The sequence below is a fragment of the Delphinapterus leucas genome, chromosome 7, assembly GCF_059928025.1.
Source record: "Delphinapterus leucas isolate spDelLeu-1000000601 "Yukka" chromosome 7, BTC_Dleu_Yukka2, whole genome shotgun sequence".
NCBI lineage: Eukaryota > Metazoa > Chordata > Mammalia > Artiodactyla > Monodontidae > Delphinapterus > Delphinapterus leucas.
The window spans coordinates 49,410,695-49,429,534 of NC_143135.1; the positions used below are offsets into that span (position 1 = coordinate 49,410,695).

At 39.2% G+C, this 18,840-nt stretch overlaps 1 protein-coding gene across 14 annotated transcripts in view; it reads left to right on the forward strand.

The window, feature by feature from the left end:
- NUP98 (nucleoporin 98 and 96 precursor) overlaps positions 1–18,840 on the forward strand; it is a 99,394-nt gene that overhangs the window by 2,334 nt on the left and 78,220 nt on the right. For 12 of the 14 annotated variants that reach the window (XM_022565833.3, XM_022565836.3, XM_022565832.3 and 9 more), the window contains 5 exons: positions 11,066–11,160; positions 14,066–14,167; positions 14,275–14,451; positions 15,995–16,134; positions 17,805–17,912. In XM_022565833.3, coding sequence (XP_022421541.1) covers positions 11,066–11,160; positions 14,066–14,167; positions 14,275–14,451; positions 15,995–16,134; positions 17,805–17,912 — 622 coding nt within the window. The remainder of the gene's footprint in view (positions 1–11,065; positions 11,161–14,065; positions 14,168–14,274; positions 14,452–15,994; positions 16,135–17,804; positions 17,913–18,840) is intronic. The other 2 variants (XM_022565830.3, XM_022565834.3) reach the window with 1 other exon arrangement.

Here is an 18,840-nt window from a genome sequence, read left to right on the forward strand (position 1 = left end):
GAGATTAAGAAATTTAGAGATTTACCAGTAGGTATTAGAGACAAAGTATGTAAACAGCGTTTCTTAAGAACTTGGTGCATTCTGTGTGTTTGGAATTGAACCTAAGTATTTGGCATTTGTGTATTGTAGTATTTTACCCATAAAGTACTCATAACACCCCCTCCCTAAGTTGTAACAACCAAGAATGTCTCCAAACATTGTCACGTGTTACCTGGGAGGCAAAACTGCCCCTGAGTGAGACCACTGCTCTAGAGAAAACGTTCCCAGTATTTCAGTAAAAAAAATCTTACCTTTATCATGTCTGGTCTATGCTTGTGGAGTCCGCTAATAAGTTGCATCTGGTTGAAACTGTTCTCGAAAACCCTTAAATTGTCAGAATCTGGTATGGGAAGCTGAAAAGCTAAGAGTCCTAGAGTCACTTTCTTTAGTTTCTCCTTTCATTTCTGTGGTAACCTCCCTTTCTCTGGGATAGGAGAAATCAAAGTCCTGTTTGAAAGGAGATAGGTTGTTGGGTAAATAGAGCAATATTTACTTGTTTTTGTGGAAGAGGGCAAAAAAGAGCTTGTAGTTGAATTGATACAATTAAATGTGATGCTCTGTGATTCCATTATCTTTCCATTTCACTGATACAGGACCTGCCACATGAATCGGAGGTCTTGTCCCATTGTACTGACTCTGAGAATTTAATAAACACTGAGAATTATTTGCCACATTTTAAGAGTTTGTACTTAATTCAGTGTAATGCGAAACAATTGTAATTTTTTAGTAGAGAAATAAAAATGATTTCTTAAAGTATAGGTCTAATTAGCTAAGTCTGGTACTAAGAGTTAGTTTAAACTGGGAGGTTGTAGGGTAAATTGGAAGGTGTGAAACTGGAGTCAGACGATTAGAAGGAGGCTCTAGCAATGGTCTAGCAGTTCTCAAAGTTTGAGGTCTTGGGACTCCTTTATGCTTTTAAGAATTATTGCAGACTCCGAACAGCTAGAAACTGAAACTAATCTTTAAAAGATTTATTGATTTAAAAAATACTCTTATGAAAAGTTACTAAAAAATTTAATGACAACAGTGGCATTGTTTTACATTTTTGCAAATCTTTTTAATGTCTGGCTTAATAGAAGACCACTGAATTTGCAGATCTTTTGCATTCAGATGGTTGGTATGTTGTTTTAGTTGAAGTATGTGAAGAAATCCAGCCTTATACAGATATATAGTATTTGGAAAAAGGAGTGTTCTAATGACCTCTTCAAATAATTGTAGATTTCTCCTTTGACAGTACACTCAAACCTTCTTAAAGGTTTGTTGCAACATGGAATCTGAAACCATATCATTGAACTTTTGTACAATGTTACATTAAATTTCATTGGTCTGTCTTGCACTTTGAATGGGTGTTTGTTTACCTGTGCATGATTTTATGACATTATATATTGGTCATTAGGAATCATTGGTGCACTGAGTTACGCAGCTCTTCCAAATGTTGACAAATTTACAGTTGCTAATATTTCCACCCATTTCATCAGATAAATCTTTTAAGAATTGGGAAGTTGACAGGCTCATAGTGGTGTACACAAGTTTTCAATATTCCAATTTTCTCTTCAAATCTAAGTAACCATAGTTTGTCATTTATTCTTTGAAATAAAAATGGTGTTCCATTAAAAAAAAGTTGGTTCAGCTTTCTACTCAAAAGTAATCACCCAAGTGTTTTTCCTTGGGACAGCCATTGTATTTCAATATGTAGAAGTGCTTTTGAGTACTTCCACTTCGTCTCCCCAAATAATCACACAGTATTGAAAAGATGTGTACTGAAATGTCAAGTGTTAATACAATCCATAATTTTTACTGCTCCATCAAGGACATTTAAGTGAAAGTGGATTTTTTTTTTTTTTTTGCGGTATGCGGGCCTCTCACTGTTGTGGCCTCTCCCCGTTGCGGAGCACAGGCTCCGGATGCGCAGGCTCAGTGGCCATGACTCATGGGCCCAGCCGCTCCGCGGCATGTGGGATCTTCCTGGACCGGGGCACGAACCCGTGTCCCCTGCATCGGCAGGCGGACTCTCAACCACTGCGCCACCAGGGAAGCCCGAAAGTGGAGTTTTGTGTGTGCTATAAGTGGGTGGCAGTGAAGAATCCAGTGAGTATACAGTTTGGGGCCATTGTCTTGTTTCATGCTCAGGTTCTAGGTGTAGAGGTCAGCACAGTTTTTTTTAAAAAGGCAAATAATGTCTTAGGATTGTTATGAAAATGGTTTTGACTTCTTGGGCCCCCGAACAAGGTCTTGGGGACTTCTAGGAGCCTTTGGACCACAGTTTGAGAACCACTAATCTAGGGCAATGATTTTTCACACTGGTTCATACAGCTGTAAGCTTCTTTGAAAGGGTCAGCTGATGGGGTTCTACTGTGCCCCCACCCCTCTTTACTTCAGCCAGGGCAGCTTTTGTGCTTATGTCTGTTTTATGGAGTGGGTTCCATAGCTAACTATTTGAAAACCACTGATCAGGGGAAGAATAATCGAATGCCTGAATTAATCTGTTCAGGAAGGGAACAGTTCATCCTCCTTGAATACGTGTTGGAGTCACTCATCATCACGCCTTTGTTTAGACCTCCATGTGCTTCTTTTACACAAAGATTACTAGTATCTGCCCCCCGAACCCTTCTTGCTGGAATAAGCTTCTTAAGAAATAGGCAAATGGTTTTGTAAATTAAAAAGGTGAGTAGTTGGGAATGAGGCTAGAGATGTGAAAGGAGCAGAAGTGAATGAATGATCCAGAGTGACTCGGTATATTGTGTGGGGAGGTAATTGTTTTCATTGTTTGCAGTGGTGCTTTACAGTTGTGTTAAGTGGTCAGTAGATGACACTGAAGTATTGGGAAATAAGTCATATTATGTATGGAGTTCTAGCTAGGCATTGATCAATCAAGGTTTAGAGTGGGGGGAAATTATTACATTTTTCTAATTAAAAATATTGTAAAACTAAACACAAACCTGCTTTTGAGGAACTCTAGTTTGAGACAACTTTGTCCTCCTAACAGTTCTTTGGTGTAGGCTGTATAATCCCTATTGTTCAGATGTATCAACAGAAATTGAGATCTGAGGTTGAATATCATGACTTAACTACAATTACACAGTAGCAAGTAGCAGCGGTTTTTTATTCCTCTTTTACCTTTTTATTTTGAATTAATTTTAGATTTACAGAGAACTGCAAACATACTAAGTGGCAGAGAGTTTTTAATATAGATTTGTCTCTAAAGCTAATGTATTCTTCACTACTTCAGTTTGTAAAATGAGTGTTATGTTAAGGGGATGAAAAAATGCTACTCAGCACTATGAGGAAGGAGCTGTATTAGACACTGTGGATTATTTCAAGTTAATTTTACACACGAATGGGAGAAATGAAGCAAAATCAAGATGCTTTTTACCAGGGCAGCAAACAACTCATATACTCAAGTGGCAGGTATAACAGCAATATAGTGCATAACTAAAAACAGCTGGGAGGCATTAGTTTATGTAATAGGGGTTGGAAAGGGGGAGGGGGAGGGGAAGTATTTTTATACTGATAAGAGTCTGAAGGGTCTAATCTGGGACAGTCATGTGAAGCAGGTGAGGCTTGAGCAGCAACTTTTAGAAAGAAAAGGGAACATAGTATTTAGAGAGAAGAATGAATGTTCTAACAAGGGGAATGGCTTGATCTGGGGATTAATCATAGGAAGGATACTGTAAAACAAGTGGATAGTTTTGCTGGGCTATATTATTAGGTGATTAAGATTAGGCCAATCTCTTTTACCTGGAATTCTCCCCAACTCCCATCCCTCTTCTCTCATCCAAGGCAAAAATTAGTATTTTTCTATTCAGTTTATCTGTGATGATAATTCCTGTCTTTTTAGGTACTTTTGTGAAGATTAGATGAGAGACTATATGAAAAAGTACTTTGTAAGCTGGAAAGTACTATACTAGTCCATTTGTCTAACAGGTATTTAGTGTATTTGCTCTTTACTGAGTTTGATACAAAGGAACTCAGTGAAGTGGAAAGAAAAAATTACTTCCCATTTGTGTGACTTTCTGTTGTCAGAGAGCAGCAAGCTTGCTTAGTCATTCAGATAGCACTTAAAGTTGGCAGTTGACTGGGTGTTACCATGTTTCAGGGTCTGTCCACCACTTTTCTGGAAGAAAACAGTTTTGTCATTGTGCCCAGAGTTCACAAAGCTCACGAAAATTGGACATCAGTTTATTGAGCTTTAGTTGGGACAGTGGGAGAATACTGGACTACTGTTAACCTGTCATTAAGGCTACCTCTTTCTTATATCTGACAGTCTGAATTATTAATTAAAAGATTGAGCATAGAGAACAGTAAATTTAAGGACATTGTCTCTTTCTGTATAACACTATTTCATTTTTATTTTTTCTTTCTAAATATGTCTTTTTTTAATTTTAAGAGGAAATTGAATAAATTGAAATAGTTGAAAGACACTTTTATTGGGCTGCACTGGGTCTTTGTTGCTGTGCCTGGACTTTCTCTAGTTGCGGCGAGCAGGGGCTACTCTTCGTTAAGGTGCACAGGCTTCTCATTGAGGTGGCTTCTCTTGTTGCAAAGCACGGGCTCTAGGCGTGTGGGCTTCAGTAGTTGTGGTGTGCAGGCTCAGTAGTTGTGGTACATGGGCTTAGTTGCTCCGGGGCATGTGGGATCTTCCCAGACCAGGGCTCGAACCCGTGTCCCCTGCATTGGCAGGTGGATTCTTAACTACTGCGCCACCAGGGACGTCCCTCTAAATATGTCTTACACCAAAAAAAATTGCAACGAGTGTAAGTCAGTCCATCCATAGAGGAAGTGGTTAATCTTTGTAGGAAAGTTCATAGAAGCCATGGTGATAACCTTATAAATTGTCAGTCCATGAGAGAGATTACCTTCCTGGTGACTAGAACTCCCATGTTTGCCAGAGAAGTGTCTCTTTCTCCTGATAGTGCTGGATCAATACTGCCAAATTTTGGTCTTATAGGTTACCTATTTGTAATGAATGTAAAGTCATTTCCCTTTAGTTGTCAGTGTTCTTTCTTAAGGAGGACTCTAGGAGCATAGCTTCTGGAGTAAATAATAACTTTGTGATCTTCGGCAAGTTATTTCTGTCTCAATTTCCCCATTTGTAAAATAGGGATAAGAATAACTACCTTTTTGGATTTTTGGGATGTTCATAAAAGAATTCATTAAAAAGCACTTAGGACTTCCTTGGTGGCGCAGTGATTAAGAATCTGCCTGCTAGGGCTTCCCTGGTGGCACAGTGGTTGGGAGTCCGCCTGCCGATGCAGGGGACACGGGTTCGTGCCCCGGTCCGGGAGGATCCCACATGCCGCGGAGCGGCTGGGCCCGTGAGCCATGGCCGCTGAGCCTGCGCGTCCGGAGCCTGTGCTCCGCAACGGGAGAGGCCGCAACAGTGAGAGGCCCGCGTACCGCAAAAAAATTAAAAAAAAAAAGAATCCGCCTGCCAGAATAAAGACGCAGACATAGAGAATGAACTTGAGGACACTGGGAGGGGGAAGGGTAAGCTGGGACGAAGTGAGAGACGAAGTGAGACATATATACACTACCAAATGTAAAATAGATAGCTAGTGGGAAGCAGCCGCATAGCACAGGGAGATCAGCTTGGTGCTTTGTGTCCACCTAGAGGGGTGGGATAGGGAGGGTGGGAGGGAGACGCAAGAGGGAGGGGATATGGGGATATATGTATAGCTGATTCACTTTGTTATACAGCAGAAACTAACACACCATTGTAAAGCAGTTATACTCCAATAAAGATGTTAATTTAAAAAAGAAAAAAAAAGAATCTGCCTGCCAATGCAGGAGGCAGGGGTTCAACCCTGGTCCGGGAAGGTCCCACATGCCTCAGAGCAACTAAGCCCGTGCGCACAACTGCTGAGCCTGCACTCTAGAGCCTGCGACGCAAGTACTGAGTCCGCGTGCCTAGAACCTGTGCTCTGCAACAAGAGAAGCCACTGCAATGAGAAGCCTGCGCACCCCAACGAAGACTGAAGAAAGCCCGCGCGCAGCAACAAAGACCCAACACAGCCATAAATAAGTGAATAGAATTTTTTTAAAAAGCACTTAGAACAGCCCTTGGGACACAGTAGGAACTTAAGTATTAGCTAGTATTATTTACTCTAGGAGGGTTTTAGTTTGGGCCAGGTTAATGTATTTGAAAGGATAAAGACTTGAATATGTGCTATTCCTTTAAACTTGAATGAATTTAGAAGTTCCACACATTTCAGTCTCTAGGATTACTTCTTTTTTGAATAGATTTTTTAATGGAAATAGAGAGTTAGTGCAAATATCTGCATCCTCTAGATCTTTTGTTATTGTTAATAGAGGAAGTAAACATTACAGAAAAGTTTGGGTCCTCTGAATCTCTGCCCCATGCCTCATTTCCCTTCCTCTCCCCAGAGGCAACCACCTTCATCTATTTTAGTAACTAGTCTCCCTCTTTTACTTTTACTATGTATATATGTATCCATAAATAACAGTGTATTACCTTGTCTATTTTACAGAAAGAATCTGCCAAATGTATCTTTTTCAACTTCCTTTTTTTCATTAAACATCTTTTACTTGGAATAATTCTCATAGGGTAACTTTGTTCAAATGTTCTGGTGGTGCCTTACTCTTGATACACCGTATTCTGGGTACATACTTAGCAGAATGCTCTGATTCACTCCTTTAATTGGGTAATTTAATGTTAATGACATCACTACATAATAAACTGTTAAGTACATTTATTATATGTTTATCATATGAGGGAAACTGGGCTTGGTGTTGAGATACAAGGCCAGATAGGAGAGGTACACAAATAACCCATTCTTACCTGTGTACCTTTCTTATGCTTTCCCTCTCTTCTCTTTCTAATCCCTTAAGACCTAGTTCACATTCTAAATCATCAGGAATTTTTCCTCACAGTTCTCGCCCATTTTCCTACCTAATTTTGACTTCTTACTTCTTGGCAATTACATGCTCTTTGAGTTCTTAATGTGTGGGTTCTTTCTCTGATTATATCAGAAGTTACAAACTCAAAACCTGTTGGGGCCAGGCAGCTGATGGAGATGAATGATACTGGGTGGGTATTGTGTCACATTAGAGAGTATGGCTATGACCAAAAGAGACAGTTCCTACTAAGCTCCAGACTCTTACTGCCATGAAGTGATTATAGTCCTAGTCTGCTTAATCATTTTTCTGACATATCCCTATTTTAAATGTTATCAGCTAGATTGACAATATATATATATACATAAACATTTCAAAATACATACATTTGTATGTGTATAATATACCGTGTGTATGTGTGTGTATGTATATATAACAGGCCAAAGAAGTGTCTGGTGGTTGTATCCAGCCATTGTGTGATCTCTTCCCTTTAGCAACCTCTGAATTAAATGATAAATTCTACCAAGAATCTTTCCTTTCATGGCTTCCTTTTGTTGTGAGAATTAATCTAACATAATTTTAAGTTAGAAGGTACTTCTAAAGTAACTTGATCATGGGACTTCCCTGGTGGTCCAGCAGATAAGACTCCATACTCCCAGTGCAGGGGGCCCCCGATTCGATCCCTGGTCAAAGAACTAGATCCCGCATGCTGCAACTAAGACCCGGTGCAGCCAAATAAATAAATTAAAAAAAAAAAAGTAACTTGATCATTTAGACTGTGTTTTAAAGGCACATTCGTGATGATTATCATTAATTTAGAAAATGAGTACATCTATGTTTCAGACCCATTGTTACGTTTTGGGATAGTAAACAAATGGTACTATTCCTACCTTAGAGGAGTTAATTACGTATTGAGGGGATCATTGGGGGAGGTTGAGAGGTTGACTTCCTTGGGAAGCAGCCACTGACTTGGAGATAATCCTGCATGAGTTTTATTAGAGAGTGAGCTTGGGATCACCACCTGTGGGAGAGAAGGAAGCAGAAATGAGCTGAGGAAGAAATTGAATTGTGATCTTAATGAAGGCCTCAGCCAATCCATGGAGAGTATGAAGCTAGGATCACCCTTCAGAGTTACCCTAAGGTGGAGCAAAGGTGCCTGGCTTTTGGATATGGTCTATCCTCCGGAGATGATCTGACCTTGGGTGAGGCAGCTCTCAGCTGTTCTGAAGAGGGCCGACAGCTGAGGGCAATCTTTCGGTAGTACTTCTCAGCAGCTGGGACAACAAATCCTTGAGTCCCAAAGGGAGATCTGTGTAGTTGGTGTTATCACGGGTCCATTATAGAGGCAAGATAGATATGTGTAAACAAATCATAATGTGCCATGGAAGCCCAAAGGAATGACTAATTGCTAAAGGGAGTTTGAGAAGGCTTATAGAAGAGATGTCATTTGAACTAGGTTTTGAAGAATGAATTAGTACGTTGTTTGGTAGGGGCGGTGGGGGGGCATTTCTCATGAGTCACTGACATTTCATAGCATATTCAGGAAATTGATTTGTTTGAAGAGCAAAGGGTTTAATGTATTAGCCATTCTTTAATTTCTAACGATCATGATAAAAATAATGAGGCTGTTTCCAAAATCTTGGTTGGCTTCCACGGTGATAGTTTTTTTTAAAAACACTTAGAATCCCAGTGTGATCAGGCTTGAGGCTAAACCAGGCTCATCCTTGCCAGAACCAAAAAGATAGGCTGAGCTTGAGTGAGAAGCTTTTTTTCCAGGAGTCTAAATTGGATTTGGTCCCTGTATTGTCCTTGTTATTGGGTCTGGAACAGATGAATTTCCTTAATATACGGCACATGTTCTTGCTTGTTTCTTAGTATCTTCCATCCTAGGATTGAAGGTGTCCATGGTAATTCAGAGGTTAAACTGGGGATCTACCACTTATCACTTCTTTGACCTTGGGGAAACTTGCTGAACACCTGATCCTGTTTCCATACGATCCTTTTAGGGTTGTTGAGATAATATATAAGGGCTTGTAAACTGTGAGGTGTTTCTCAGGATATTTTATTACTACTTAAAATCCTTTGTGGAATATATGTGTGATACTAGGTTTTTATGTTAGGATAAGACTGTTTAAAATCAAATTTTGATTGCTAGAAGTTGTGGATTTGGTCTGTAGAACCTAGTGCCACTGAAACCCTAATTAACACTAAAATCTTCTATATGAGGACAGATTTCATAGAGAAAAACTATTAACTAGGCTTTTGCATCCTGACATGTCAGCTGTATGGAAGATGTCAGATTTACACGAATAGATTGCTATTTGTGGGGTCAGATAAGAAAACAAATGGCAGATTTAGCATGATAACAATATTACAACTCAGTTTTTACCTTACTGGTGACAGGTCAAAAAATTTAGTCAGCAGATAAAGTGGATTTAGTTGGGGCTGTGACCCAAGACTGCAGTGTGAGAGAGAGTACAATCAAAATGAGTTGGTCCAGACATCTGACCCCTAGCATAACTGTCAATTCTGAATGAACTGTTGAAAAGCAAAACAATAGTACTTCCAAGAATATTTCCCCTGGAAGGGAGAGTCACCAGTTAATATGGTAAAGGTCCAGTCTGTCACTTTGTGACACCTGATAAATTGGGAAGGCAGGAAACTTCAAGCAGATCTCATTACTGAAAGAGAAATGATGATTACCTGAAATATAGCCTCCAGTTCCAAGGGAATGCATTAGAGTCATTTGAGGAGCCTTTCAAAATGCAAATGTCTACATCCCAATCCTGGACATTTTGGTTTCTGACTTCTGGAATGGGGCCTAGAGGCTTGTACTTTGAAAAGCTTGCCATCTAATTCTGATGTGGCCTTCTTGAACCACTGGTTTCAGTGAGCTTTGTTTAATTGAAGGAGTTATTAAATTCCTGGATGTTAGGATAAAGAGCTAAGTGCTGGAATTTTTTTTCTAGGGGAACACAGGGGGCAGAATGTTGCTTTCTATAAAAAGCATTTCTTATTTCACCTTTTCCCCAGTGTTACACAAAATGTTTTGGATGTTAGAATACCAAAGTGCTAATGGGACACTGGAATATTGTGGGTGGGGCACACCTCAACATGTTATTGATACGTTTAATTCTATTATATGAATGAGGCATATGATTTTACTAGAAGAAAAAAACCACTTCATTATGTGTAAATAATAAAAAAGCCATCATGCCTGTTATAAAATCCAAACAAACATGATTGACTATTTTCTGAGTTTTCATATTTAAAGTAGTTTACTCGTTATTTTCTTGTCTGCTGGCTGGTAAGTGGTAGCAGATGTCCTAAGTTTAAGGAAAATTTATAGAGGGGGAAAGTGTTTACTTCTTTAGTAAACTATACCTTTACCTTGTTTTCATTCAGATCTAGGTGGGGGAAATCAAACTTCATTTTTGTACTTGTTGGAACTTTGGTCCAATTCATTAAGCGTGCCTGGGTGTATAGTTTGGATACTGGAGGGGACTCATTCATATGCAGTGGGGGTTTTGACCAAAGGTTTTCTGTAATATTCCCAGAAGAAGTAGAAGATAGATAAGCAGGGGACCATAGAGAGTAGTGTTAAGAAGTAATCTCAAAAAGAATGTCAGGGCACCAGAATCTCTGGGATTTAGAGATGGGAGGAGGAGGTGTGTATAGTTTGAAGAACAATATTACATCATTTTATATACAAGCAAATGGGGGGGAAACTTTACAATGCAAACTGTTGAAACTAAAGCCTGACAAAAATTTTAGCTTCTCAGGTGGTTGGGATAAGAGAATATCCTTGTAATTTTTAATGGGTATTCTGTATAACTTACTACGTGGGACATACCAAAATCTGGTATAGTAGACCTGAAATCTTTATTAAAGGGGGGCTTAGGTTTTTCAAAAAGGTCGAAAAACATTGTTTTAAAGGGATGGTTGCTGGTGGGATATGAAGTTTAACTTCACATTATGGTACTAATTCATTTCAGCTCAACTTTACGAAGTCTGTTTTATCATATAGAGTTTTAGGATATTGAATGAGAGTGAACGTTATGCTGTAGTTTGAATAGGCCTAACTAAATTTGTAGAATGATACATTTTTCTGAAAAAAATTCCATTGCATTCTGTGGTCTTTAAAAAGTGATAATTTTTTTCTTCTTTCCAGCTTTCTGAAGATTTCGAAGATGTTTAATAAGTCATTTGGAACACCCTTTGGGGGTGGCACCGGTGGCTTTGGCACAGCTTCAACATTTGGGCAGAGTAAGTTTTAAAAAATAACAAATAAGGGAGAAAAATCTTAAGCTATTATTAAGAATAAATCCACTCCAGTAGTTTTAGATAGGAATTTATTTATGCTTTGGTCTTTATAATAACTTTGAAAAATGACCAGGATATGATCTTGTTAAAATTTTCTAAAAATAAGAGAAATAAGTTCTGAGTTTTCATGGTTTTCTGATCATCAGTAGAAGGTATTTAAAGTATTGTTATTAATTGGCTCTTTTGGCAGAAATTTATAATTTGTTACTAATTTTCAGACCAGGAAATCCTTTTTTAAATATTGAAGTCTAAAATGCAATTATTGGGACTTCCCTGGTGGCCCAGTGGTAAAGAATCCGCCTTACAATGCAGGGGACGCGGGTTCGATCCCTGGTCAGGGAACAAAGATCCCACATGCCGCGGGGCAGCTAAGCCCGCGTGCCAGAGCTTGCACGCCTCAACTAGAGAGGCTGTGTGCCACAAGCTGCAGAGCCCACATGCTGTGGAACCTGCACGCCACAACTAGAGAGAAGCCCATTTGCTGCAATGAAGAGCCCACGAGCTGCAGCAATGATCCCGTGTGCCGCAACTAAGACCCAACACAGCCAAAAATAAATAAATAAATCTTTAAAACAATGAAATGCAATTATTGAGGGACATCCTGGCAGTCCAGTGGTTAAGATGCCCTGCTTCCACTGCAAGGGGCCTGGGTTGGATCCCTGGTCAGGGAACTAAGATCCCTCATGCTGCGTGGCCAAAAAAATAAAATAAAATAAAATGCAGTTACTGAATAACAGCTCTGAGATTTGCTCTGTGAATAAGAAACAACAGTTAAAATGTAAGAGTCCCTAATTCCCACCAGCCCTCTTGAGATCCATTTCCCCTTCCATTCCACATGGCACTAGTTGCCTATAGCAACCCTTACTCACTTTTAAACTTTTTGTTAAAAATTTATACTTAAAAACAGAAGGAATGGTATAACGAACTCTCATGTACTTATTTCCCAGTTTCAGCTATCAGCATTTTCCCAATCTTGTTTTTATCCCTCTCTTTTTTTTTTTTTTTTTTTTTTTTTTTTAACGGTACGCGGGCCTCTCCCGTTGCGGAGCACAGGCTCCGGACGTGCAGGCTCAGCGGCCATAGCTCACAGGCCTAGCCGCTCTGCGGCATGTGGGATCTTCCCGGACTGGGGCACAAACCCGTGTCCCCTACATCGGCAGGCAGAGTCTCAACCACTGCGCCACCAAGGAAGCCCTATCCCTCTCTTTTTAAGTGGAGCATCTGAACAGTTTTTTAATGGAAATCCCAGGAACTTTAATTCATGAAGATTTTTAAAAAGCATAACTACCAAACCTCAATCATTCCTAACAAAAATATTAGAGAAAATTTTTACGAGTGTCCCCTGACCTTTTCTTAAACTATTTTATATATCTAGGTCCTTGATTTTTAACCAAGAGTGCCCACCAGGTGGATTCTTAACCACTGGACCACCAGGGAAGTCCAGAGTCACTTTTTTTTTTTTTAAATTAATTTATTTATTTTTGGCTGAGTTGGGTCTTTGTAGCTGCGTGTGGGCTTTCTCTAGTAGCGGTGAGCAGGGGCTACTCTTCGTTGCCGTGTATGGGCTTCTCAGTGCGGTGGCTTCTCTTGTTGCGGAGCACGGGCTCTAGGCGCGTGGGCTTCAGTAGTTGTGGCACACAGGCTCAGTAGTTGTGGCTTATGGGCTCTAGAGCGCAGCCTCCGTAGTTGTGGCGCACGGGCTTAGTTGCTCTGCGACATGTGGGATCTTCCCAGACCGGGGATCGAACCCGTGTCTCCTGAATTGGCAGGTGGATTCTCAACCATTGCGCCACCAGGGAAGCCCCCAGAGTCACTTAAAAAAAAAAATTTTTTTTTTTATTGAAATATACTTGATTTACAATGTTGTGTTAGTTTCTGGTGTATAGCAGCATGATTCAGTTATACACACATATTTTTTCAGATTCTTTCCCCTTATAGTTTATTTTATAAGATATTGACTACATTAATAGTTCCCTGTGCTATACAGTAGGACCTTGTTGTTTATCTCAGAGTCACTCTTGGAGGTTTGTTCCCGAAATACATATATCCCATCATAGAACTATGGAATTAGAATCTCTGGGATTGGAAGTTGAACATGTGTATTTTGAAAACTTCCCAGGTCATTCTGATGTGCTCCTCTAATTAAGGACCATTCATCCCAGAGACTGTAGAGTGTATGGTGTCTGGAGAAAATTTTTAACAGTTTTTTGTTTCTTTTGGTTTTTTTTTGTTTTGTTTTTTGGCTGCGTTGGGTCTTTGTTGCTGTGCGTGGGCTTTCTCTAGTTGCGGTGAGCAGGGGCTACTCTTTGTTGCGGTGCGCAGGCTTCTCATTGCGGTGGCTTCTCTTGTTGCAGATCACGGGCTCTAGGCACATGGGCTTCCGTAGTTGTGACTCGCGGGCCCTAGAGTGCAGGCTTAGTAGTTGTGGCGCCACGGGTTTAGTTGCTCGGCGGCATGTGGGATCTTCCTGGACTGGGCTCGAACCCGTGTCCCCTGCATTGGCAGGCGGATTCCTAACCACTGTGCCACCAGGAAACCCAAATTTTGATTATTTTTGTCTGTAGTTCATAGTAGCTTGGCACTTTTTTTTTTAAACCTATCAACATCTTTAACTTATTGAAAAGTTATAAGCTTTTTAACTTTGTTTCCTTACTTTACCCAGGACAGTGAATAAAGTGTGGCTTAATATCAGCTCTGTTATAAGTAGTCTGATGGAATTTTGAAAAAATAGTTTTTGGATTAGACCAGTGGTCCTGTTCAAATGCAGAATGTTAAGAAATATTAAAATCCTCTTTCATTGGGCCACCTGGTTTAGATTTTATTCTGACCCTGGATTTTGCTTTATCAGATACTGGTTTTGGCACTACTAGTGGAGGGGCATTTGGAACATCTGCATTTGGTTCTAGCAACAATACCGGAGGCCTGTTTGGAAATTCACAGACCAAACCAGGTAGGGGCTTTATTTGGAATACAGTTGGTTTATTCATAGCTGGTATAGGGCTTCACTTAGTGACTCCAGTCTGTTTAACCCTTTTTTTCCCCTCTCTATCTCTTCAGGAGGCTTATTTGGTACCAATTCATTTAGCCAGCCAGCTACCTCCACAAGCAGTGGCTTTGGGTTTGGCACATCAACAGGAACATCAAACAGCTTGTTTGGAACTGCAAGCACAGGGACCAGTCTCTTCTCATCCCAAAACAATGCCTTTGCACAAAATAAACCAACAGGCTTTGGGAGTAAGTAGTAAATCATTGGATTTCTGCATCTAACAATTTGATTTGCTTATTGAATGTGTTCTCTCTTCTCCTTTTCCCTGTGTTCACCCACCTCCTTTTCTCACCACATAGCAAGAACATGGGGAGAGGAAAACTCAAAATGGTATTGAAAAGTTTAATAGGCTGGAAGGGAAGGGGTACATCTCTTCAAGAATGGAAGTCTGAGGGGCACTGGTATTTAAGGAGTATGCAGAGGAAGAGGTACCTGATATGACCAGAGAATAAGATGAAAAGCCAGGTCAGAGTACTGTCATAGGTGTCAAGAAGGGAGAATTTCAAGGAGAAATATGTGTAGTTAATTGTAGTATACTGCAGGGGCACCTTCCTGCCTTTGTTTCGCTTTTGGTTTGAAGAGACCGAAGCAGGAATGGTAAGTACTGGATGTGACATGGTTACTCCTCCATTCCTTAGCCATGGCAGGTGTTTTTAATTGATGGCTTCTTTCTCTTTAAGTCTAAATGTGGCCCAGGGATACTTCACCACACAGTTCTTTGAGGCAGAAACACTGCTAGTTGCACAGGTGTGCCCTGTGAGTTGATGCCATTCCCAGCACTGGTATGGTAGAATAAGTAATTTAGCCAGCTATCAGTATTTTACAAAGGGAAAGTTGTTTGAGGGGATGTTGAAATATTTAACCATGACAATATAAAATGCAATCTAAAATACTAATTCAAAAGAGATATGCCTATTTACTTTATATATTAGGACATGTTTTTAGAAAAGAAATAGTTTGACTGCCAGTGAGAAATCACATTCCTCTTAACTTGGTATTAGGATGTCACTTAATATTAAATATTGGCAAATAACTTTGTATTGCTTACTGCTATTTCTGGTACCATATGTGTAATTTCTTTAGAAGTAGTATCTTATATTTTGAAGAATACATTCCTTAGATAACAGTTAAATTCTCTGTTATGTAATTTTTTTTAAACTTAGCTATTTGGGAAAGTAGATTTATTTCTATAAATGACCAACATGCCTACTAATTTTTCTAAATTATTTTTCTGGGTGAAATTTTATATTAACCTATGTGTGGTTACCCTAATGGGACCATTTGTTTTAAACTTTTTGGTTATATGTGGGTGTTTGTAATAATATATGTAAATAAAATATACTGTGACTCTTGTTCAGGTCTGTTGCGGTAAGGCATTGTCAGAAAGACAAGTTCATTGAGCATCTGGTCTTACCAAGAGAAATAAGATAAAATATTTAATGAAACAGAATACTGTTTCTTCTAACTTGTTGTTTAAGTGTGCCCAAGGACTTTACAGACACTTAGCTGACTAAAGATTCAGATTTTGTTTCATGTCAAAGTTGTGAGCCTAGAACTGTGTGTGTCTGTATGAAATATCTGTTTGAAGGTACTTGCTAGGGAGATTGGAAAGATAGAAAACCTGAGGATTTGGAAGTAATGCTGCTCTAATGCCACAGGCCAATTCCAAGATAGCTTACAGATTCTTAAATTCTTTACTGTTACCATCCCATTTTTCTTTCTAATTTATAGATTTTGGAACAAGTACCAGCAGCGGGGGACTTTTTGGAACTACAAATACCACCTCTAATCCTTTTGGTAGCACATCTGGCTCCCTCTTTGGGCCAAGTAGTTTTACAGCTGCTCCTACTGGGACTACTATTAAGTTTAACGTAAGTATTGTCTTTCGATCTTTGTGGAATATTTTTGTCTCCTGTATGTTTTTTTGTAGGAGGAATCATAACATTTCTTCTCTTTCCAGTTATGCATAGCTTAGTCTCACTCTTCCTGAAATATGTGTTAAGAACAATATCTGGGAATAGTTGTATAGTAGACAGGAAGAGTCATGAAACATAAATCTAGATTATAATTTATATTTGAATTATGCTCAAACCAATTAAATTTGTATTCACAAGGTTGATTACAGTAGTAGTTGATTACAGTTCCCTGATGGCTTAGTGGTTAGGATTCCAGGCTTTCACTGTCGTGGCCTGGGTTCAATCCCTGGTTAGGGAACTGAGATTCCACAAGCCTTGTGGTGCAGCCAGAAAAAAAGAAATATCAGGCTGAGCTTGTATTTACTGTGTTCATAATTGGCCTCTGAATCGTCAACCATTCTTTACAGAAGTAAAGAAGGAATGATGGGGCAAACTGTAAAAATCATTGAAAATAGGGCCTCCTTAAGGAGCTGTATGGAATAACTCATCAGTTTCTGTGTGCCAATTAGAAATAAAACTTTTGTTGGTGAAATGGCAAAATGAAGCAAATGAGTTTTGTGTTTTCTTCAGCTTTTTTGAGAGAAGTTGGATAGAAGGTTAGAATGAAAGATTTTGTTTATGAAAATACATGGAATACCACTTGATGTAAGATACTACTTGATGTGATTGTTTTGGAGATAATTAGGATAGGCTGGCAGTGCAGTTAGTCTAATGGAAATCTCTGGCAAATATAGGGATTGGCAAAACTTGTTAAAATTCTTCCAGAAAATGAAGAATTTCTTAGGCAGGGTGGTGAATTCATAATACTGAATTTAGAATCCTGAATTTAAAATAAAGTTAAATATAAATGATAGAGGAAAATACTGTGTGTTGTCTCTTAGAAAGTACAGTAATTGAGAAAACTAACAATACAAGTAGGAATCTTTTTTTTTTTTTTTTTTTTTGCGACATGCGGGCCTCTCACTGTTGTAGCCTCTCCCGTTGCGGAGCACAGGCTCCAGACGCGCAGGCTCAGCAGCCATGGCTCACGGGCCCAGCTGCTCCGCGGCATGTGGGATCTTCCCGGACCGGGGCACGAACCCGTGTCCCCTGCATCGGCAGGTGGACTCTCAACCACTGCGCCACCAGGGAAGACCCTAAGTAGGAATCTTTAGTTACCTAGTGCCTTTTGCCTCATAAGCTTATAGGGGGAAAAACCAGGCTTCCATATTTCATAAATGCAACAATAGTCACAAAGCAGACACTTCAGAGCAGAGTAGGAATTAGAACTCAGAAATAGAGGTTTAAATGTATATATTAGGTAAATTGGATAAAGCTTCCCTTATGCATATATTATTAAGTGTATTTTAGTAGATAATTGAATGGCTTCGTTATGGGATTAATCCCTGGGTTTTTGATAACTGTTTCTGAGATTGACTTATGCAGATAACCTTGATACAGGGAGAGATCAAGAATGCAGTGTATTTAATCAAGCACTCTTAAAACTGTCCCGTTAAGTAAAGAACCTAGGGGACTGGTTATAGAGTTCAGTCGTTGAAGAATTGTGTCTGGGAGAATAGGGTTATAAAGCTTGAACGTAAACGTTTTCTTTAGACTTTCAGATTTGCCTTTATCTTCCTTTGCAGCCTCCAACTGGTACAGATACTATGGTTAAAGCTGGAGTTAGCACTAACATCAGTACCAAGCACCAGTGTATTACTGCTATGAAAGAATATGAAAGCAAGTCCCTAGAGGTCAGTAAAATGCATTACAGAGTATCACCCTAACCTTTTGATTCTATTGGGAAGCAGCTTTTTAAAATGTTTTTGATTATTTTTTAGGATTTATGTAAAAAATTAACCAAATTTTTTTTTCATTAATACATTATTTATAGATATTTGTTGTTTTAGGCAAGGATGATATTCAGCTTGTATGTACGGATATAGTTTTACTGATAGTCTATTCTGATTGGCTGTTGCTCATACTACACTGGGCAGTGTGTGCACATGCATGTGTTTTTAGTAAACTCATGCAAAGTCATAAGTGTGCAACACAATAAGTAAATCATTATCTGCATCCCTGATGTCCCCTTTGGGCCCTGCCCCCAGAGTCACAATCCTCCCCTTCCAAAGGTAACCACTATCCTGACTGCCCATATTTTGCCCATTTTTGAATTTTACATAGATGGGATCTTATATTACGTACTCTTAAATCTGTCTTTCAGCATTGTGATGTTTATCCATGTTGTGCGAAGTTATAGGTTGTTCATTATCACTGTTGTGTGATAGTTCATTGTACATTTTGACTGTCATCTCTGGTTGTTGCTGTTGCTTCTTTTACATCCCAGACTGTGCTTGCTTCTTTGGAGTATACAGAAACACCCTTACTTGTGAGACAAAACTGTTAAACTTTATCTCTTCTTTTCCTGAGTTTTCTGAATTCCTCAGAATCATCCATCTTTTAATCAGCTAATCTTTACATTTGGGGTGGGAGTAGACAACATTATTGTCTAAATGAAAGTATTATTGTCTATAGAAGAAAATTGAAATTAAGATGTGGTTGGTCCTTTGGCCTGTAGTTTTATGGTAATTATGGTATGGATTTTAATGTCCATTATACACTGTTGAAAGTGTTTTTCTGTAATGATAGTAAGTTAACCATTCCATAGTTTTCTGTTTTTTT